The sequence below is a fragment of the Xiphophorus hellerii genome, chromosome 10, assembly GCF_003331165.1.
Source record: "Xiphophorus hellerii strain 12219 chromosome 10, Xiphophorus_hellerii-4.1, whole genome shotgun sequence".
In the NCBI taxonomy this organism is placed as follows: Eukaryota; Metazoa; Chordata; class Actinopteri; order Cyprinodontiformes; family Poeciliidae; genus Xiphophorus; species Xiphophorus hellerii.
Window position 1 is genome coordinate 6,981,231 of NC_045681.1, and position 24,245 is coordinate 7,005,475.

Consider the following 24,245-nt stretch of genomic DNA (forward strand, 5'->3'; position numbering starts at 1 on the left):
CAGATATATCTTTCTCATACTTAAATATGTTACGTCATAATTTTTCATAGCTTATTTAAATTTTATTTCAAACGTGGAAATCAATTTAATCTAGTAAAATTACCTTCTGCAAGACGCGACCCGTTTAAACTCACGATGCGGCTCATCGGCCTGGTACTCTACTGCCATCTAGTGTCACATAGTTAAAATGTAATTAATTAATCTTCACTTTGGTTTCAAGCTGTAGCCACAATAGGGAGCACCAAAGTATTGTTTTGCTTCAAATTAACTACTCTATGTTCTACTTTCACCACGTGAAATCCTAAACAAATGATAAGAAAATTCATATTAGTTTTACAAGATGCTTGCATTCGTAATCAAGTCTGTTCAATACAGGAGAGTTTGTAAGAAATTAAATATTTATTTCCAACTTTAAAAAAATTCTCAATCATATTCTGCAACCTTCTTCTGTTCTTGTACTAATACACAGAACGGTTAAAAATTAATAATCTAACAACAACCATCTTCACCTAAAAATTAAAAAGCAAAAACTTTTATTCTTGCTCTAACACATTTACATCAGATCTTTTCCTTTTTTTGGACAGCAAACAACATGGTAACAATGTCAAACGAACATGCAACGAGGCATGTTCTCACAGACAAAATGTTCTGAAACAACGTCCATTTCTTTAAAAAGCACACCGTTAAAACCACTTCTGTAGTGAAGCTAAAGGTAGCTACCACTCCATTGTCCACCGTTGTAAAAACTGGCATCCGATTCGTGATACAACACAATGCTACTTGTACAGTAAACACAGCTTTAGCGGGAGATGTTCAGTTTTTGTGGCTTTAGCTGAATAAATAAAAGTTACGTTTGTACGTAAAACGTTTTTTTAAAGCTACAGCGTATAACTTTTATAAAAATATATTTTTCTTTTACAAATTTATTAAAACTATCACTTTGTTGTGAAACAGAAAATCTGTGAAAAAAATCAAGTCCTTCTGCATTCTCCCAGTGATCCCAGTTCTAAGTAGAAACAACCAACCAGAGCCAGTAAGAGAGTCTTTGCGCTATCAATCATGCCTCTGTACACGCCAAACTCTCTGTTACGCTACAGCGTCTCCCTGTCTTGAACGCTAAGGCTAGTTAGCAGGGCCACCAATGACGGAGGATAAACAGTATTCCTGGAACAGTAAGTTATTTCTCTGCCATTAGCACAATGAGCAGCACATACACAAGGCTGACTGACATATTTTTGACTGGGAGAGATGTATTTTTTCAGATCGTTCTAGTAGCTTAGGGAAGAGATGGAGGAGCTTGATTTTTTTCCATAGATTATCTACCTAATGCCATACTGTCAGGACATAGTGGCAGTTTTAACAAACATGTTAAAAAATTATGTTTTATAAGAATTTTATACTGTAGCTTTAAAGAGCAGATTTAAAAGTCTCCTGTGAGTGCTGAGTCCATAAGGTCATCATCTTCGTTTCTCATATACATCGGACTGGACCGTGATGGACGGTCCGAACCAAGCATGGAGAGTGATGAATCTGATGCTGAAATGGGAGACCGCGACCAACTGTCTGCTTTTGTTGAATGTGAAGACGATCCCATGGACATGGAGGACTTCTTTTTCTCCTTCTCCCTGTCCCTTTCCCGGTCCCTGTCTCTCTCGCGCTCCTTATCCTTTAGTTTCTTCTTCTCTTTCTTGTGCTTCTTGTGTTTCTCGCCCGAGCTAAGGGGGATGGAGCTCATGTAGTCCTGGGGCGGAAGTGGCCTCACTGTTTGGTCGTCATCTGAGCTGGGGCTGTTCTGGTGGGACTTCTCAGCCACTGAGCTGCTGCCCGATTCGCTCTCGCTGTCCTGGTTTAGAGGGGTGTACCCTGGAGAGCGGCTGTGGCTTGGTGACGATCGGTCGTGCTTCGGAGTGGAGCCACTAAAGAGAGGGGATGCTTTGAGCCCGGAGATTTGTTGACGCATTGACTCTCCAGAACCTTCCCCGGGTTTCTGAAGAGTCACTTTGGCCTTGATGCTTGGCGAGCCACCATCTGGTTTGCTAATGATAATTTTGGCCAGGGTGGTTCCACCTGACCCACTAGTTTTTGGGTCCATCATTTTTTTATCTCCACTGCCACCACCTGTCACCATCACTTTTGCTTTTCCGTCTTTGTCAGACTTTTCCCGCTTATAATCTCCGCTTTGAGAGGATGAGGAATGCTTAGAAGAACCTAAATTCGGAGGACCGCTGGGAACATTTCCGGGCCCACAAGGAGTAGATGTCAATCCAGGACCTCCCACTGGAGTCCCCACCTCACAGCCGTCTTCCCCAACTCCTCCGCTGCCCACACTCTTCAGTTTGTCTATGACTGCTGTTAGAGAAGGCTTCTTGTTTCTACTGGGAGACTTCCCTTTGGCGTTGGGGTTATTTGAATTGTTCTGACCCGCACCTCCACCACTTCCTCCACCATTTCCTTCGCCTCCATTGCCTCCTCCTCCCCCTCCACTTCCACCGCTGCCGTACTGCGACTGAGATCCGGAGAAGCTCATGGAACCGGATGATGAGGTAGAGGAGGAAGATGTAGAACTAGAAGAACCTCCACCACCTGGTTTTTGGGAACTTCCACCAGAAGACGACTTAGATCCTCCTGAGCTACCGCTTCCTGATCCAATCGGAGACTTAGCTTTGGAAGATGGAGGAGTTCCTGGAACTTGGGATTGCTGTATTTTCATTGGAGAGGAGAGTTTATCACCAGAGCTACTGGAGCGGGAATGGGAAGGCGAGATGTTAGGCTTTATGTTGGGATTCATAAGTGAACCTGGAGGTTTACCTCCCTGAGGCTTAATTTTACTGCCACTTCCCATTCCACCTCCAGCACCCCCAGGCCCAGACAGACCGTGTTTAGTGATTGGGGATGATCCTGGTTTACCAACACCCATACCTTGAGAGGATCCCTTCATTTGCGACTGCCCCCCTCCACCTCCTGAACCCCCTGGCTTGGAGCTGCTGCTTTGCGTCATAGACCCTTCTTTGAACTTGATCTTCCCAGAGGAAGAGGAGTGTGAATGGTGGCTTTTGCTGCTGCTGCTTGTCCCCCCTAAACCTCCTGTGCTGCTAGTTGCAGAGCTGCTGGAGGTGTATCCGCTATGGGAGGACGTTTTCCCCCCAGTTATGGTACCCTTTGGGATCTGAATGGTGATTTTGGGGATTGGGGGCGTGGCACCTCCTGGGGGAGTTTGCGAGCGCCCAGAACTACCGGGAGATTTGGAGCCTCCACCGCTTATGCTTCCTCCAGAGCCCGAACCACCACTAGGGGGCGTGTAGGGTCGCCCCCCTGAGCTGTGAGAAGGAGACTTTCCATCAGGATCAAGCTTTTTGCGTTTGGGGTTCTTATCTTTAGACTTTCCTTCACTGGATGGCGTCCTGCTGCGCTTGATCTGTTTTCCCTCTGCTGAGCTGCTTCCCATCCCAGAACCGCTACCTCCATTTCCCCCATTCTCATCCTTTGGCCGTATGAGTCCCGGTTTGACTTTTGGTTCTGTAGTTTTAAAATCCGAACATGCACCACCAAGTCCCATCATCAGGGGGCTCTGAGATCCTCCGCTGTGTGTGTCTATTAAGTCAGGAGCTTGCCCCAGAAGTGGTTTACCACCACCACTGTTACCTCCAAAGACTATCCCCATATCAAATGGGTCCTTCAGTGAGGGCTCTGGAGTACTCTGTCCATGTTGAGGGTTCTGTGGAGTTCCTGAAGGAGTGTTCTGCTGGCTACTTCCCCCAAATCCCTTGACCAAGTCCATATCTCCATCAGCACTTGGGGAGCTGTCATCAAAGTAGGTTTGCGAAAAGCCATGTCCTGAGGTCAACAAGTCAGGGTTGAAGTCGGATGCATCAGGAAAGAAGTTAGTGGAGGAGGAGTCACTGTTGGGAGTGGCAGCAGTTGCAGCCGCCTCTGCAATCAGGTCAGCTGCGTCTGTAAATGGGTTTTCATTGCTGTTGGTATTGAAAATGTCCGCTGAGTCGAACACCGCACTACCCTGGCCAGAGCTGGAGGAGTCACGGATGGGGGTGCCCAAAGGACCTCCATCCTCCGGTTGCCCATGGCTGCCACCGCTACCTTTACCTGTTTGCTCTGGTAACTCCTGTAGGATTTCTGTGATATCAGGCCCAATGCTGTCAGAACTGGGAAGGCGGACAATGCGAGGCGGTACAGAACCAGACTGCTGCTGCTGAGACTGGACATGAGACTGTGAGTAAGCCATGCCGGAGCCGGGTGGCGGCGTTCCACACTGGCTAAGTGTTGGCGTTATGCTGTGGTGTGCGTCCAGGCTATCGCCTGCAAGGTTCACGTCAAATATCGAATTCTGAGAAGCATCAACATCCATCGAGAGAAGCTTGCGGTGGAAATCATCTTCATGAGAAACGGAGTGGTGCTGGAGGTGCTGCGGCATTGAGGATCCTGGTTGCGGTTTCATGCCTAGGCCACCACTTGCACCGACTCCAGGCAACACTCCACCCTTTTCAGGACCCCGAGGACGCTTCTTCTTCCCCTTGGTGTTCCCACTGGGACAGGCACCACCCATGCTGTCTGTTCGTGGAGAGCCAGATGAAGAGTTCTGCCGCTCTAAGGGACTCGAGCTGTACAGTGCGGCAAAATCTTGTGTGGGATTGTCTTTTAACAGGTTCATCAGCATAGGGTGACTCTTTGTGTTGCTGGCAGGGGATGAGGTTGGTGGCGGAGTTTGATGCGGCTGTGGAGCATTCTGGGAGCTGGGACTGGAACCAACATTTCCAGTTATTTGCAACAAACTGGTCAGGATGGGATTCTGTGTGACTTTACTGTAGTCATCTGAATGGACTTGCTGTTGTTGCGGCAGGGGCTGTTGGCTGGTCACCCCCCCTGGAGTAAGGCACTCTCCTTGAGCTTGCCTTTCTGCACGGGGCATTCCAAAGAGAGTAGTGATTGGACCTGCAAAATTAGGTCCTCCGGGTGGTCCTCCACCAGTAGGTGTATTGCTACCAGTAAGCCCAGGTAGTCCCATTGGGTTAGTCCCGTCTCCTCCCACCATTTTATATGGAGGACTACCAGAGGGAGGAGGGTTATTCTTCACCATGGTTTCCACTGTCTGCGCTATTAATGAGAGAGCCGGAGTGTCAGCCTGGATGGTCTCAGCTTTCCTCCGAATGGCCCGCATGGTAACAGGAATGGACATGCATCTACAGTGGTGAGGAAACAATTACTACTAAACACACTTTTCAATATTAATTCATTAATTAGGAGAAAAACCCACCTTGTGACCACCTTAGTAATGAATTCATCAGTGCAGATCAAAGCATCTGATGGTCCTTTATACAGATGGCAGGAGACCTGTCTGGAGTCAATCACCTCCATCACAACTAGAAAAAAGAGGTGAGAAAGAAAAAAGAACTTGAAACAGGCGACAGTATTTGGATTTGTCTCACAGAAACTGAATAAACCCTAGATTTTCCAACCCTAAAGTGAGCAAAAATATTACATAACTGTGTTAACTGCTGATTCTTCAACTGACATGTATGGTAGAAATTAATATACATGGATTTAAATGAAATGTGATTAGAATTTTATGCTACAAAAAAAAATGCTGAAAATGCAAAAGCGGCTACTCACCGCAGACTAAAGATTCATTGACTGGATGCTGGAAAGAGACGCTGAAACTTGAGTCGGTGAGAGGACAGACTTCAAATTGCAGAAGACCTGCACTGTCTGAAAAAAACGAAACAAAAATAGATGCTGCTTTAGGTGAACAAAAAAAAGAAGGAAGGAAGCTTGTTGGTTTGTTACAAGTAGGCATCTCATTGTTACTTACCTTCTTTGACAGATGTTCGTTTGACACAGCTGCCAATCAAGGTGTTGTATGCTGCCTGGTGGCGAATGATATCCAGCAAGAGAGGAACCTGTGCTGGGTGGCGGAAAGGGATCTTGGATACCATTGCTCCTTGTAATGAGTGGCCATCTTGCACCGGTGCATCACCATTTAGGAAATAACAGTGATGCTGGTCTGGTAAGATCTGGGAAAGAATAAGAAAACCTAACATTTTATACCTATGGGTTTAACAATGTCAAACATATTCACTGTGTTCAATGAATATTATGTAAATGTGTACAAAGACAGGGCAATTGAGGGGAAGGAGAAGAAACTTTGACAAGAAGTTATTAAAATAAACAAATAATAGAAATAGGAAGCACAAATCAGCTTACAGAATAAAAGTGCATGTTGTTTAAGGTGGCTGGTATAGCGCTGCTCTCTTCTAGAAGCTGGAGTTGACTCTGGACAATTAGCTGGTACAGAAGTGAGAGGGGAGGTGGCGTCTCAAACACTGGGATAGCTGGGGGAGGGGGAAGAGGAAAGGTTTAGGCCTAAATCCTTAAAGGAAACAAATTCATTACAACCAAATGAATGTATTTATGAAGGTAAACTCACAAGTAGCATTGCCAAGCTTCTGAATAAAGGAGAGCGAGAATGGCATGGGGCGGTTCATCTTGAGGAAAAAACAGGCTGGCAGATCCACGCTGTTGGAGTTGCTCACAGTGGAAAAGGATGGTGTGCTTAACATAGAACAGAAAGTAAATATATCATGCCAATTTCTCTCAGATTGAATGTTTTTATATCCAAAAAAGGTGTGTTTATGCATATCAGCCAGAATAAGACACGCTCACTTACCCTTTGTTATCCACAGGGTGGGATCCGGTGATGAGTGGAGCAATTGGCAGCTTGTACACAGTTGAAGTTCCCTCGATTGTCACAGAGACACTGACACCCAGGGAACATGGAACTATAAAAAGCAAACAGAGATAAGTGAAAGGTTTACCAGGATATTTCACCAACAATCAACCTATTCAGGGGCTCCTACACATTTTATTTGTATTACACGATGTCGTTCTTCCACAGACCAAACTCTTTTTTTATACAGTTTTAAAACGTTTAGGATATTTAACCATAAAGCATTACTATTCTTAAACTTGCCTGAATATTTTTTTATCCGTACGGTCCACAAATAACTAATTAGCTTAAATTGGGTTCAGATTTTATTGTTTAACATTAGGGGTTTTTTTTCCACCTGTGATGTCTGGACTAACTTAGGTCAACTCTATTTCAAAATCTATTTGGCCTTTATAAATAAGGAACGGATGAAAGAGATAAAAAGTCGATTTTTTAAAGCCAATTTTGTGAATTCTGGTACCATTATCATTTGTAAAAATAAAAAATAGCAGTTTTAGTATTTTGTTTGGTATTTTAGACACTATTTATGAAACTATTTATCAGATTAAAATTCAGTTTAATCTGAATTTAATGTTGTCTACAGACCAAAAAGTCAGTTAAGTTGCCCCTTTTTATTTTTGAATGAGTGTTCAGAAGTGCCACACTTTTAAATTGGAAATCCTCATTGATAGATTTGCCTAAGCAGAAAGACAGTAATGCTTTTTAGTTACTTATTTGTCACAAATCATATCATTATTGCCACATTGATTCTTAATATCATGTAGCCCCAGTGTGCATATAGAATCAAAAAACAAAATATCAGTAGGTCAAATGTTGGCATCATGAAGCAAATCAAAACTAAAACATTTAATTTTAACGTAAATCACACTATGAGGTCTTATAAGACATTTTTGATACTCATCCACACCTAAAAGACGATAAAAGCCTATTTCACACTTTTTAAAACAGTGTAGGAACTAAGAGTAACACTGTTCATAGCTGGACTTGCCATTGTTATCTGTTAAGCTGAGCTGGGAGCCAGTTTCCACCTCAAATATGTCATAAGGGGACACGTAGCACTGGAGAGAGACCAGATTTCCACCACTCCTGGGAGTCAACCAGCCAACACTCCCATGGAGAATAGTTTCAACTGTATTCGCATTTGTTGCCAACCTATGAAGACAGTAAAAAAGCAAGAATTATCCAAACACATGACCAAACAGTGTTTTCCTACTGATCACTTACCCAGACGACTATCTAATCATATAGTTCACAAAATGCAACCAACTCGCTAAACATGACATGGTATTATAGCAGTCAACACTAAGAAATCTCTTAGGTCACAATCATTTTAAAAAACTGACGAGGAATGCCGAAGTCTGCTTCACCATCCACTGTAATGTTACAATTTTCTGGCCGTTACTGAGCCGTGAAATCAAAAATATAGAGAGAAATATTTAAAGTGACAAAGAGATTTACTGTTAACTTACCTAAACATGGTCATCATCTTGGTGAGATCGAGCTCCAGAGACTGCAGTGCAATGTACATCTTTGTTTTCAGTTTACTGAAACACAAAGTTAATCAAAGTAATAGGATTAAATGTGTTTCTAGAAAAGCAGAATACAATGAAACAAAGTATTTCTTTTTAATCATGCCACATTAGATATTAAATAGCTATTTCCAGCAGGTGTTTAATTATAAAGTCAAAGAAATCAGAAAAGGTCAAAATGTTGACGACCTTCTGGAAATCTCCAAATTAATGTAGAAATGATCTATACTTTCTACGTTAGCTAACTGCTAACAAAGGGTTTAACACAGTTTAATATGTCAATGCAAAATCAAGGAATACAAAAACAGACATTGAAAGGGAAAAGATTTGGATGAAAATATAAATACTTTTCCACACTTTTCCAGACCTACAAATGTATTTTATTTCCATACTTTTATAGACTGTGGAGTAAAAGAAGACAACTTTCCTTACTGTTTAGTTTGATCTCAAAACAAAACTTTATATTGAGTGTGTAGGGTTTGCAGCAAAACCCCAAGTCAGCAAGAACAAATCATATGGAAGATTTTGATTTAAACCAGGGGTTTTGGTATTGATTTAAAACACTTAATTCTGCTTTAAATACCATTTCATAGTCTGCAAAGGAACTTACTTGTCACCAGGAAGTCGGTATAAATCAACCAGTCCCTTGAGATGTTTAGAAAAAGCTTCAAAGTTCTTCTCACTAAAGAAAAAAGATGTAATGGCTGTCATTACCCCAAAAGCATTAATTCATCTGCGTTACTCCTTATATTGAAGTGTCAAAGGTGTGAACTTGTTACTTGTACCAACCTTAGATGCTGAATAAGTTCAGAACAACTCTGAAATAAATAAATCAAGATAAAAGCAATATTAGTTTTTACATATAAGGCGTTATAAAAAAGTCTAACTTCTATGTTCTTATACATTATTGCACCAGAATTCCTTTATAAAGTCAAATATACCAACCGTAGGGTTTTCTCCCTGATGAGCAACCTTGACGTCGACTAGCTGGCCTCCAGTGTCCAGCTGCACTTCCACATAAAACATATCTGACGTGATGTAGCACTCTGTTTTTGTTGGGCTGAGGTGAGAGCCCAACCTACAGAGACAGGTAACAAATAATTAAACCAGAAACAGAAATATGAAACAAAAGTGTAAGACACTCACATGTTTTGTCGAGCAATAGACTCAAGACGATCTGTCATGGAGGGGAGAGATGAGACTGGAAAAAAGGGGATCAGAAAATTTTAAAAATGACCGTGAAATAGATAAAAAGATGGGAAAAGACAGTGAAGTCATTAGTAACGTAACATTGATGTGAAAAAGGTTGGACTATGTTCGTTTTACTCTGATCTGTGATCAGCCAGTCAAAAACTAAAAATCAATCCTTTTTCAAACAGTCAATCATCTTTAACAGGGATGTCAAACTCATTTTTGTTTTGGGCCAAATCAAGATCATGAATGCTCTTAAAGGGCCAGCTGTGCTAGAATGTATTTATAAAATCTGTTCACAAACTGTTAAAATATCAACAAATCCTTGAAATTAAATAATATTATTGAACATCTTTACAGTCCCTCCAGGATTTTGTGATTTTTTTGTGACTTTTTGGAATAAAAATCAAAGTGTTTGTGGCACTAATTTGGAAATATTTGCGCTTATTTATGACAGTAAATGTGACTTTTCATTACTCACTGTATAGATCATGAACTATAATCTGACATCAATTAAGGCTGAGGCAGCTGTTATGTACAAATAAGAAAGTTTCTGACAATTTTTGAGAAAAATCTGCAATAAACTACCAATTATTAGCACAAAAAAGTGCAGGGATCTGTTGATTTTGTGGAAATTTCCATGATAATTCTCAAGAAACTAGAGGGACTAATTGATATAATTCGATATGGAGCAGAAAATAAATAAAATTGTCTAAAGTCGCACTCAAAAAACTGTTATCAGAAAGCTCTGACTGGTGCATCTATTTTCTTAAGCTAAGCAATTTCATTGTTTTTTTTATTGCTAAACCTACCTCTAAATGGAAATGTAATAATTTGAAATAAAAATCTCCTGTGGGTGAACATCCTCACCTTTCAGAGCTCTCTGCAGTGTCTCCAAACAGTTGAGCAGGAGCTGATGGCCTGCTTCATTCATCACACCACGTTTCTCCTGAGACACAAAGTGGTTAGAAAAAGATCAACATGCCAAATCTGAAAAAATAGATTTTATAGATAAAAGCTGTTGTTCAGATTTGATTTCTACTGAATTGCAGTATCATATATTTACTACAGTGGTGTATTATTACAGTTAATGTCTGTTTGTGGTGCTATTGACCTGAATGAATATGCAATAAATACATTGTGATAGATGTGTCTCGGTTATAAGCTCAATAAGTAAAGTACTTGCATTGCAGTGGGACAACATACATTTTTAAAGTTTTCTAAATGTGTTTGCTAAGTTTTTCAAACAACATGAATTCACAGACAATGTGAAAAAATTCCCAAATAGCTTACACCCTTTGATTGTCAGACAAAAAAATATTTAACTCAGTTCTGCCACTAGGATCTATTTTCACCTGCCTAAAGAAATGGTAAAATGACAAACATTGTTTTGATAAAACAAATTACACAACAGGAGCTTGAAGCAAGTCACCAGAAAGTTCATATCAACTGATTAGAAACTGTTAGAAATTTGACATTTTTTTGTATATTTTCAGATAGTTTAGTGAAAGCTGCCTCCGTCTCACCATTGCCTGACGCACAACATTGATGGTGCCCTCCCACGGCCGCGAAGCATTGTGTTTAGCATGGAGCCTCTCCAGCAGAGCAGCCATGCGACTCTGCTTCTCTGCTTCTAAAAACAACAGAGAAAGTTTTTTTTTTTTTTTTTTTAAATAACAAAAGACACATTAAATACTGGCTGAAAAAAAAGCATTTTAGTCACATACGGCAGCACAATTATTTACATATTTTGAATGTTGACAGTGTCATTTCAATGCAGACAGACGGCAGAAACACGTTGAAAATTCATTTGCATGTCACACTGACTGAAAAAAAGTGTTTGATCCCCTATAAAATACAATTTACATCTTAGAAGAAAAAAAACAACAACTTTTGCTGCCTAGTGTAGCATCACAACATTTCTGTAGTTTGTCAGAAAACTACAGAATAGATTGGGACACATCGCTGGAGGGATTTTGGCCCCTTATAGACAATCTTAGTTACCAATTAGTAATTCAAAGGTTCAACTAAAATGCACTCTATAAAAAAGCTGACTTGACTAAAGAACTTCATAGAAGGGTGATATAATTATTTAATTTAAAATAGCTGGCTAGGAGTTACATATTACATATCTGGCAACCTATGCAAATTATATATTCCAGTTTTTTTCTTTAGTAATCTCTTTTATTAAAAATGCAATCTATGCTCAAAGTTAATGTTAAAGTTCATTTTTGTTGAACAAAACACGTTTTCTACAGGCATTCATCGCCTCAAACAACGACAACACTTGAGTTTATTTTCCATTTTCTGTGATAAGTAGAGGATCAGAACATTATTTAAGAAAACACATTATTAGAATAAGGTTGTACTAGATTAATTGAATAAAAAACAAGGCAAACGAATAAATTTGATCACATTACATTCAACAATTCAAATAATACGTGCGACTGTCAGCTATATCACTCATTGTGTCACAACATTTTTATGACATTTATTAAAAGTTATTACTTATTTCTTATAGATGCACAAACACTACAAATAATCGCAAACAACATGGTTTCGTAGAACAAATGTTTATCTTTCGTATTTTTGTGTTAATCATGGTGTTTAGACAAAGTTTTGTTAGCTTGTTAGCCTTTAACTTAAATAATAATTAACAACAAAATAGACCGACTAATCTTATTTTTTATGATTTCTTACACTATAAAATATATCTTTAATATTTGGAAGACACAGCAGGAAAGAAGTTAGCAGCATTTACAGTCGAACAGACTAACTGATAGCGATAGCTAGCTTTAGCATGTTCAACTAGCGCTGTTACTTTCTTTAAAACTAGAATAAAAAATAAAAGTAACAGTGGTGCGCACCTGTCACATCTTCTGTTTTTAGTCGTTCTCCGAAAGTCTGACTTGATCCTTGCTGAACCGAAATAGAAAGTTCTCTGGCAGGACTGCCGCTCTGCATAGAAACACCAGGCCCAGCCGCCATTGTTTCCCTTCTGGAAGCCCGCTTCGAGTTCCCCACTCTCCCCTCTCGGGCTTCCGTAGCGCAGACATCGCACTTTCTTTCAGGAACATACACACGCTTTTACTTAGTCGTATTCTTCAGCTTGTACACTTGTACATAATTTTGAAACCTTTTTTTTTTTTTTTAAAGAAGAAGAAACACGTGTAATCAATTACTTTGACTGTATATATATAAGTACAGAGATCCAAAGGAGCCACAATTCGAATAAAACACAACAAAATATAAACATTTAACTGATTAAAGTAATGTATGCTGTAATTACAATTCAAAACGAGTGCGTAAATACCTCTAAAAGTATAATAGTCATGTGTCATAGTCATTTTAATCCATGCAAATAACACATTCAAATATTTTTTTCAGTTTATTGGGTCGTCACTCATCAGCTAATTAAAATTGGATAGATAGATAGATAGATAGATAGATAGATAGATAGATAGATAGATAGATAGATAGATAGATAGATAGATAGATAGATAGATAGATAGATAGATATGCACTTCATCAAAGGAAGCATGAAATAACTGATTAAAAACTGAAATAATTGTACATTATTTTCAAAAGTAGTGATTTCCAATTTTACATATTGGCTTTTAATAATACAAAACATTCATTTAAAAAAAACAGATTATTATATTCACTTTTTACTTTATTTTCTTATTACACATATAATTATGTTATATTATATTATATTATATTATATTATCTATCTACTTATCAATCTATTGGGAAAAAGAAGCTCTGTTTAAAGACAGTTTCTTCATGAATACTGTAGATGGCGCAGTGCTGCAAGTAAATATTCATGTTTCACCAATAGCAACCATATTTTAAGTCAAGTTGAACTAAATATGAGATCCTAAAATATCTTCATGATGGCCGATGATTGTATGTTTTTTTTTTTTTTACCATTAAATCAAACAAACAAAAAACAAAATGCAGACTAATTAAACAGTCCAATGAAATAAACTAAGGCAGTCATGCCTTGCACACACAAGCACATACTGCACACACACACACACACCCGAGCCTATTGTACAGCTGAGCCTGTGGCAATGAGTGCTCTCTGGGGAGGATTTTCCCACCTACCATTATGACCTGCTTGTGAGAGGGAGCAGAAAGTGTGTGCATGAATACATGTGCGTTTGTGCACGTGTGAAGCTGTATTTATGAACAGGAGTTTAAAACAACAGTCACAAGAGACAGCTTTAGAAGGCAGAGGAGATGGAGAGGGACCAGATTGGCATCGTCTGAGACAGTAGACAGACCCACAGATAGACACGAGAAAAGAGGGGAGGTGCCACTCTGTAATTGATGTGCCCACCAGGAGCTTTAGCTGGCTGCCTGGTATGAAGGAGGATTTGGACGGTGCTGCCAAGACAGCAGTGGGAGAAAGGAAAAGGAGGCACGAGCCTCAGGGAGCACAGTAGCAGGCTGAAACCTTGCCCATCAATCAGAGGCTAGTTCACCTTGCCATGCCAAGCGGGACCCCCCGCTGTGCCGAGGGATGGCATGGCACAGGGAGCGAGGCTGGCACAAGAGCTAAATCTTCCCCTAATCTTTATGGTGGGTGTATCAGTGCCATGTCTGGATGGCAGCAGAGTGGCCAAAGCTAGACACGAGGCAAAAAAAAGAGAAAGTTCAGCGCCAGTGCTGAGAACTGTTTCACACAATGTTGTTAACATGAGGAAGAAATGTTCTAGTTAGTTTAGCAACAGACTGCATGTTAAGTGTCTCAAAGAAAAAAACAACAAACTGTTGAGAAGGTTGATTCTGCATAATGCTGAATTTAGATACATTTTTGGAGCTCCATGGTTTATCACATATATTTTACTATATAATATATGCATAGTTAGATGAAGCATTGAGGAAAAACGCTTAAAAAAGTAATACTACAATCATACTAAGCTTTCATGCAGGAACGCATCGAAAACGCTTTGGAATGATTTGCAAAATAATTAAATAACAGACTGACAAGATTGTTAATTGAGTTCATTGTTAACTGATAACAGATCAACAACAAAGTGAGCTCAAAATATGCAATATTTAAAGGAATGGTGGTGAGATGTTTATCTCGCCTTCTTCTGACTCTATAGTGATTACTTACTTTTTAAGGTAAACAAAGTGCAAAAGGTACATAATTGTAAGGTAGAAAAAAAAAGAATACTTGGACTTTAAGATTTCTTACAAGGTGTGTTTTTTTTATTGAATCTGATATCCCTAAAATTGACACATAATTAATGAATAGTTTACCAGTGTAATTTAATCCTTGTGTAAATACAGGCAATTAATCATCTGACAATGGAAAGAATGTGGTAAATCTGCAAACCTACCAAAACATGGCAGGGCAGCATTATCAGAGACGATGGCACATGTTAACGAAAGAGGTGCTGCAGAGATTTACAGTTTAGGTGGAAGAATCTGTTGACAGAAAAACTATTGTCGTTGTTCAGATAAAACCATTTAAAATGGCCCAGTCAAAGTCCAGGATTAGATCCAACTGAGAATTTATGGAAAGACATGAAATTGTGCAGAAGTGCCCGATCCAACCTGAGTTTGAACTGTTCTGAAAATGTCTTCCTCTCAGTGTGGAAAACTGGTCGAGACACAACCCAGAAGACCTGCAGCGGTACTGACCCTTTGCCCGTGACGTCACTCTCTTCGAAACGCCACCCGCTCCACCATGACGGACGTCGAAACAACCTGTGCGCTCCTATGAAGCCAGTCAAAAAACGCACAATATCGCGTTTATTTAGTTGATTTCGCAGTAAAAATGGTCACAAGGTGCTGCGCGGTCGGCTGCACAAGCAGACATGGGGGAAAACCAAACTTGATATTTTATTGTATAACATTTAACAAGGAAAGATACGGCAGCGACGCATAGCAGCCGTTAGTCATAATGAATGTCACTGGCGTCTAACCACCAGTAACCATGGAAACAGTGCCCCACCATCATGTAGCCTAGCATGTACGAAAAAAACTGGCTAGCGTCTCGTCTTCTGTATGTTTTTAATGCTGCTCCGGTTTGTGACGTAGTGACATAAATCATGTTGTATGAATTCAGACAAAGTGGGTAATTTTATCAACACGTCAGGAGGGAGGAGGACGGGTCGGTTTCTAAGCTAGCTGTTTCCGCTGTCTATGAGCCCCAACCAGGTGTGTTACACTCAAAAGACAAATTAGCTCGACTCGAACGAGAAGAAGCCAGGAATAAACTGACAAAAACAACGTGGGAAAACAATTTCAACACTGCAGGCCTCTCACTCCCGACATCCAAACAATCAAAGGTATTGACTCAGGTTGGGTAATTTCAAATTCATGCCATCCTTTTCAGATGTTTTATTGAAAATCAATTTGAAAAATCATGTATATTTTTTCTCCACTTTTTAGTTACAAGCTACTTTATGTGTACAAAAATAACAATGAATCACATTGAAATATGTGATTGTAATTAAAGTGAAAAAAAGAGAATGCATTTGCAAGGCTCTGTAGACACTTTTCTGTTAGGGGAGGCATCAGAATGAAGCAAATCAGCAACTATGAAGAAACGTAGTCACAAAGATTTATTTTCAATGCTAAAAGATCAAAGTGTCTTAAAACAGATGGTTCAAACCGCAGGAAACCCTAATTTCACCACTATTGTGTTAATATAACATCATACGAGGTCAGAGAGGCAAATTAGACAAAGCAAATTAGTACAGCACCAGTCATACCAAAGGAAATTCAAAGTGCTTTAAAGCGTTGAATGTCTCACCAGGTTGTGCAAAGCACGGGAGCACCACAGAGGACTGTACTCTCACCATTCCTTTTCCCTCTGACATCTGCAAAAATACTGAGATGACTCTGAAATGGTTGGGCGTATCACAGATGGACAAAATGCTGTGTGGAGAGCACTCGAGTGTGGTGTGGAGAAAAATGATCTCATCTTGAATGTGACAAAAACAATAGAGATGATTGTAGATTTCAGTTGACAGAAATATATCACAAACCTTTTCCATCATGGGAGAAGACATGGAGGTGGTCAAGGTGTATCAATATTATATAATAATATAATATACTGAGCCGACTACTACTTAGATGCCACATATATTTTATAGATCAGCTGCAGAGAGTACAATCTGTTCTGCCTTCATCTGCTGGGTTTGCAGCATCAGAATCACTGAGATTAAAAAGTTCAACAAGCTGGTGAGAAAGGCTGGCTCTCTTCTCAAGGCGACTCTGGAACCTTTGATTGCGCAAAGAAGGAACAAAAGTAAAGAGAGGTCTATTCAAAACAACAGTAAACAAAAATGTTTTCAGTCCTAGCAGTTTCTGCACATCTTGTTATCAGGCAGTTCCAGAGCTATAAAACGAAATGCTACTTTCTCTTGTTTTTGAACTCTTAATTGTCTCTAGGACTGAGACCATTCAATATTTTATTGTAAAATTTGAAGTTCATAAAATCTACCCTTTTACAAACAAGAAAGTGATTTCAGGACTTCATGCTGTTGGTTTGGACTATAGCAGCAAGATTTTAATTAAGGTGCAGCTGTCTGGTCAATTAATTACAGAGGCAAGCAGAGAAAATATCACAAATAAAATAAAAACACGCACAGCTTTTGAGGAGTGAGACTGTACTCTGACTTTGTCTTTAAGATGGTAATAGTATGCAGTTTTTAAAACCAAGGTCAGACCAAAATGACACAGCTTTAGTTGAATGCATAGGCGTAACTTCCTGAAGGACTGGTGTGGACATGTCCCCACCAACTCTGGCAGGAAGGGGGACAGTCCCCACCAATATTTCCTGCACCTTTTTTTCTTTATGTGCCTTCATCATTGCAACACGGCATAGACCCCAGTTACATACACGTTGTATTCAAAGCATTAACAGACAGGCAATGCTTTTTAAAATTCCTTTGTAAAACGTAAATGGCAAGTCCGCTCAGTGATCTAGTGCACATGTGTCAAACTCAAGGCCCGCGGGCCACATGTGGCCCGCTACGTCATTTTATGTGACCCCCTTCGTGTGGCCCCATTGATTGACTTAAAATAGGTTTTGAGCACGAATTGACTACAAACTACATCTCCCATAATGCCTTCCGATTCTTACCAGCCAACATTACGGCTTCTCGCCACTAGAGTGCAGCAGAGTCACCTCAAGCTGATTATTAATTTTCCCAGCGAGTAAAACTGAAACATCAATAAGCTAACAAGCTAAAGAGCGAAGTTCCGTGATGTTTCAGTCGAGGACTTTTACCGTCTACTGCCCCCTGATTTGATGCCACAGCTTCGACTCCATGCAGCTCGTGTTTTGTCCACGTTTGGAAGCACCTATCTGTGCGAACGGATGTTTTCAATAATGAATTTAAACAAGCACAAGTCGCGCATTACTGACGAAAACCTACACGCCGTTTTGCGGATCGCCACAGCACAAGAACTAAACCAGGCATCGACGAACTGACCAGGGGAAAACGGTGCCAGACATCCGGCCAGAAAACATTGGTAAGCACAAACAAACTAAATTTAAATAGAATGAATGTAAAACCAAAACTCAGTATACTGGAATATGCATATAGTTTATTGATTTTGCTTGTGTTTTGTTTATTTACAGAACACAACACAATGAGGATGTGTGTGAGTTGGTGACAGGGTGAAGAGGGATCAGCGTTGTGTTCAAGGACAGGAAACATCACCTCATTGTTTTGTTCTTATGTGAATGTTCGTTGTGTAATAAATAACGAAAAAGTTTTGTGAATGAAGTTGAGAGTTAATATCAAAACTTGCTTTTATTCTTTGTCTGCTTATCTTTAACGCAGACAAAGAATAATTTTCCCAGCGAATAAAACTGAAACATCGACAAGCTAACAAGCTAAAGAGCCAAGTTTAGCTGAGCAGTTTAAAAATACTGAGCATATTTTTAAACTGCTCAGTTTAAAAATATTGTAATTTTTAAACTGAGCAGTAATTTTACATCCATGCAAACTCAAATGTAATATTTAAAACTTGAATACATAAAATCAGTTATTTAACAATATGAGGTGTTGTTTAATTTATTTTTAACATTGTATTTTCATACATTTATGCTAGGGTTGCCCAAGTCTAGTTTTCCAGACCTATCACTCTGCAAATTTAGATGCGTTCTTTCTCTAACACACCTGGATCATTGACTCATTCATAGCCCTCTACAGAACTGAGTTGCTGCTAATGAGGGAAGTCAACTTTTTGTCTGGGGTATGTTTTAGCAGGGACACATCTAAAAGTTGCAGTCTGGAGGACTGCACTTGGGCATTCCTGATTTATACCGTCAATGTGGCCCGTTGAGGGTGGCCAATATGCTGAAGTGGCCCTTGGTGAAATTGAGTTTGACACCCCTGATCCAGTGGATTGGACATCAAGTGACTTACTGTGCGTACAGTGGCTGTGCGCCACATGCGCTGTTGCTTTGCATTGAGTCAGGAATATCGGTGGTCGGGGAAATGACACAATCAAGCAAAGAATCTGAGAAGGGGACGCAAAGTTTCGATATTGTCAACACTATGATAGCAAGATAACAAGGTCCAAAGGGATCACATTTCACAGGTCAGTAAAAAGCTTTAATTAAAAAATATATATAAAGAAAGTGGAGAGTAGGTTAGTCATGCTAGCTTAGCTTTTATCACCTTAGCATGCACTCTTACTGCGCAGTTCGGAGTATTTCGGTTCAGTTAACACAAAAATAAGGCGACCCACATAGATTTTGTCACAGATAATCAGAAGTGCAGGTGTTTAAGATGGCTGATCAGTCACCGCTAGTCTTCAGGGGATCACATGCTAATGATCGCAAAATGAAAATTCAAAAACATAAATTTACAAAGGACAGAATGTTGTCTTTGGTGCTTGTAGTCTGTTTTTGTGTGGGAAATATGTTTGTGTTTTGCGCTGCCGGGGCTGTAGTTTATTGGTTGCCATGGCAACGAGTCTGCGTATGACGTTAAGCTGACAGACTGAGAAAAAAATATATATATAACCACCTGTTTTTCTACATTTCCCCCCTGGACAAATTGCATCATTTGTTCGTAGAATGTGGCGATATTCAGAGCAATCATCAAATAGGATGAAAATTTCATAAAGCATATTTCATAAAGCCAAAGTTTGTTAAATTTTAAATCATGGCTCCTATTAAGTAAAATTTAATTATGGGCCACTATAAAGATAAATTTGTTTTGTTCTCTCTTGTTTCTAGAACTGACAGAAACCAAACTATAAATTTATCAGTAGAGAGAATATATATTTTACATATCTAAACATCAGCATCTCAGCTTTAAGCCACATTTTGTAGAATCCAGTAACATCACTCCATTCACCAATTGCTCCAATCAGACCCAAAAAAGGTTTTGCGTCTTTATTATTTGCTATATTAAAGACACATCATATCATAATCTATTGAATAATACTGTCTGGCATTCCCATGTAAGTTTTGGCTTTATTCTTAGAACTAGAAAAGAAAAGGCCTCTGTCGCCACCAACTTGCAACACAAAGTTACACCCTTGGTTGAATGCTAAGGAACTCTGAGTGACTTCCTATTACATTGTTCTCCATCTTTGAAAGCACTGATTGGTATGCAAATGTTTTTAAGCTGGCATTGTCTTTCTGTTACCTTTTGTTTCAGGTAGTATTAAAATTGTCATTTTTGTATGTGGTTGTTTTAGCTTTCAATAATGAAAAGAATGTAGGCTGAGGATGGAACCTTGGGGAACCCCACAAGTGAAATTGAAAAAAATGTGCCTTCAAAATTTATCCCAAAGTATGTCTGCTATATGCTATATATTTGAATTATTTTCATTAAAAAATTGACATTTGTGGCGCTTTAATAGCAAATGTAGAATATCCAACAATATCATACACTTCTTCATACATGCTCTTACTTAAAAATAAAAAGTCACTAAGCATGTTTTTGCATGTCCACATATAGATTTAGCATGAACAACCCAGAGAGAGGTTGATTTTTTTTCTTCATTTTCTTACAGCATTTGTTTAGCAGCTCTTTCTCCAGCATGTTTTTTGTTTTCAGAGCCGGGATGTTGACGTGCGAACATCTTGGCAACCTTATGGAGTGCTTTGAAGTTGATTACCCTCCTTTTTTCACAGCCTCTCTAGGTAACCTCGCGTCTTACCTGCTGTGAATGGAGATAAACTATTTGATACGTACAAGCCTCCTTGACAATCTGTGGCCACCAGACAAATTAAGCAGACAGTGCAATCGACAGATTTCTCTGTACGGCTTGGTGCTTGGATGAGAATCGGTCCTATTAAGATGCTCTTTGTAGAAATGTGCCAGACAAAAGGAATCAACTGAGCCTCTTGCTTTTCACCTACAATGTACAAGTTTGAGATCAGTGAGCGTAAAAGCCTGGAAGGAGTCCAGGAAACAGTGAAGCATTATCAGGACACAGTTTCTGCTTTTTTGGCACCGACTGCCTTGAAGTGTGTGGGGCAGCTGGGAAGATGAGCGGGGGGTGAGGGAGGGTGGTGAAGTGAGGGAAGAGCAAGAGACGAGGAGAGAAAGATGGAAAAAGGAGGGGTTAGCCCTATAGGACCATTTGTGATGAGGCTCATTTGCACAACGGCACTTAATTGGCTACAACAATTAATTAATGTGTTGGAAAGTTGGCAAAAAAAGTTCATTTAAGAGGGTTTTAATAAGCAATTAGGGAGAAGTAACCAGTGAGGTGGAAGCAAGTGCAGAAAAAGGATGCTGAAAACTCCTGCTAGGACTTTTTAAGCATAATGTGCCATAACTGAAAACCAATGTGATGGTTTGCTATTACGGGTGGTTATTGCACATCCCATTGTGAGCGGCTGATGACACTGAAATGCATTATTTTTACCCCATACTTTTACAGCCCCAGCTGAAAACACATTGTCTCGGCTCTCCCTCCCACTGTCTCACTCTGTGTATGAAATATCGCATGACTAATGAGCGGAGCAGGTTGAAATCCTGGGGAAGATGTCCTTGGAAGACGAATGCATTTTCAGCAGAATAATTAACTTAATTAACAAATTCACATGCATATTCATCAGCCTATTAATGTCTCCTCTGCGCGGCTTGATGAGCAGTGGGGTAATAACCATCTCATTTGCATAGGCTGTTCACACGGCTCTTTCCGTTTAAAAGCGGAATAACGGGGGGAAGAAGAAGGAAGCGGGAAAGAGAAAGAAAACAGAAAAACGGGGAGCGGACCCAGCAGGGTAACGTGAAGGGGTGAGGAAGTGACACAAACTGGTTGGAAATAGCCTCTCTGACTGATGGGTGACACGAAGAGTGAAGGGGAACAAGAGCCCCAACAGATTGTCTCCCTCTTTTTCCCCAAACCGTCTTCCCCCTCCTGCTGCTTCATCGCCATTTTTGTTGCATCCATGCACGAACAGCCCTCAAAGCTAAATTGCTGCCCCTATTTACTTTTTAATTGACCCTCTCAGTTGTATATAAAGTATTATATATAGATTAAGTGTATAAAGTATCCTTTCCTCCTTCAGTGATGACTACCAGCATGGCCTCTCTGTGCTTCCTCTCCCTCTCCTGTCTGTCTCTTTCCTTCTCTCTCTCTCTCAGGGGGAATCTTTTTGGCATTGCTCCACTCCTTTCTTCTCCACTGCCAGACTGCTGCTGATGCTGCCGTCTCTGCTCTGTTACCACTGTCTGCACACAACCTGGTGCTCCTAGCAACGCCACCTCTCCTTCGCATACACGCTCCTCATGGCAGTCCGAGAGGCAGGCAGACACGCACGCACACCTCGTGTTTGCCTGAGGTTTATGGTTCTCTCTCGTGTTTGCGTCTGTCCCGCCACAAATCCTCGGATCTAGATCATGAGAGCTGGGTGTTTACTCTGCCACTTTATAAAAAAAACAAAGCAAAAAGAGAATGTCAAATTCAATAATCCCCTGTGCTTAGAGTGTTTGTTTGAGCAAGTTTGAAGAAGCTGTGTTTGAGTACAGTATGATAATTTTTTATTTCTATTACAAATCAATTATTTCATTTCTTTTACTGCTTTCATAGCAAGCTTTTGAAATGTTCTTTAGTGTTATTGAATATACTGCTACGATATAAACTTACTTTAATTGCACTGACCATAACGTTGAAACCGAATGTTTAAATACACGGTAGTTAAAAAAAAAAAATCAAAATAGATTTTTCCTCATTGTTTAACTTTAAATAAGGCAGATGTTTCCTGTTTTAGGTAAGATGTGATTAAACTCTTTGCATCTGCTGTAAATGCCATGAATTTTGACAAAAAGAATTGCTTTCACAGATTGTTTTTCCAAAACTCTACACACATTTCCTTAGTAATGTGGGTAAGACATTTTGTTTCTTCTTCTACAAGCATCTCACAAACGTTTTCTGAAACTAAGGCCCAGTTTTCCTTACCAAACTGAGACTGGCTTTTAGGCCTCCTTGCTCACACACACATTTTCACCTCTCCCCACAAATTGTCTGTGGGTCTGAGGTCAGAGCTTTGCCATGGTCCCTCCAAAATATTGTCTTTGTTGTCCTTTTCTGCCACTTTTCTAACTAATTATGTTTAGGGTGAGTGTCCATATGGAACATTTGTTTATTCCCGTTTTAACTTTCCTGGTTATGTCTTGGAACGTTGCTTCAATATTTTCTCATAATGTTCTTCACATATTGTTCAGGGCTGCCAGTAAATATGAAGTGTGCTTTGTCTGAACTCTACAAGATATCATTGATTGAGAATGAGTAATAAAATATTGTTGCATTAAGACAAATGATCAGAATTACTGCAAATCCAGATGTTGTTGTATTTGTCTTTTAATTTTAATTTTTCTGGTCAGAACAACAGATGGCGCTATTCATAAACTGCATTCGTAACCCAAATAGAAATTGTCAAAAAGAAACATTTTTTAAAATGAGCAAATTTGTTTGACTTTTAATGTAATTGCTTGATAGAAATCTTTCAAAAATAATTTCCTTTATGCCCATAGATGCTTTTCTAATGACAAGACTACCATCTTTTTTCAGAATTGTTTTGTCCTAATCTAAAAGTATATTGTACAATCTGCTGCTTCCTCAGTCGAGTAGCTAAAATTGTACTGAAGCATTTCTTTACTCTACTTCCACTTTTCTCAAATAGAAGTAAATTGTGGTTATCCAAAACATTTGTTGAGTAACAAAGTTTTTGTAAAAAGTCTGCTGAAATTCTAAACAACTGCCAGATCGTAGCATCTTTTTAAAATGTTACTAAGTTATATACTCAGACACGTATATAAATGCATGCAAATATTAAAAATAAATAACACTGAGACAAAGTCAGGCAGAATAAACAAACATTTCTCAATATGTTTTCAGAACATATAGGTATTTAAACCAGTATTTACAGTATTACAACAGTGCAGAATACTTCCACTGACAATTTATAATGTTTAATCAATCAATCAAATTTTATTTGTATAGCACATTTCAGCAGCAAGGCATTTCAAAGTGCTTTACATCATTACAAACACAGAAACACAATGCAACATAGAATCAACAATCAAAACACAGCATTAAGTCAGATTCCATCAATAAATTTGTAATTGATTACATTTCAAATACAATCCTAAACTGGTGGGTTTTTAGTCGAGATTCAAAAGAAGTCAGTGTTTCAGCTGTTTTACAGTTTTCTGGAAGTTTGTTCCAGATTTGTGGTGCATAGATGCTGAATGCTGCTTCTCCTCGTTTGGTTCTGGTTCTGGGGATGCAGAGCAGACCAGAACTGGAAGACCTGAGGGGTCTGGAAGGTTGATACA

At 39.5% G+C, this 24,245-nt stretch overlaps 1 protein-coding gene across 1 annotated transcript; it reads right to left on the minus strand.

Moving 5' to 3' along the window:
• Positions 1-377: 377 nt before the first annotated feature.
• med1 (mediator complex subunit 1) lies at positions 378-12,494 on the minus strand. The gene is made up of 16 exons (XM_032574482.1): positions 12,327-12,494; positions 10,986-11,092; positions 10,330-10,408; positions 9,415-9,469; positions 9,214-9,346; positions 9,058-9,086; positions 8,879-8,950; positions 8,209-8,283; positions 7,728-7,891; positions 6,680-6,791; positions 6,440-6,564; positions 6,217-6,344; positions 5,825-6,026; positions 5,626-5,721; positions 5,270-5,375; positions 378-5,195 (listed from the first exon to the last, which is right to left on the minus strand). The coding sequence occupies exons 1-16, from the start codon at positions 12,445-12,447 to the stop codon at positions 1,421-1,423; spliced, it is 5,379 nt and encodes a 1,792-aa protein (XP_032430373.1). The 5' UTR covers positions 12,448-12,494; the 3' UTR covers positions 378-1,420.
• Positions 12,495-24,245: the final 11,751 nt, after the last annotated feature.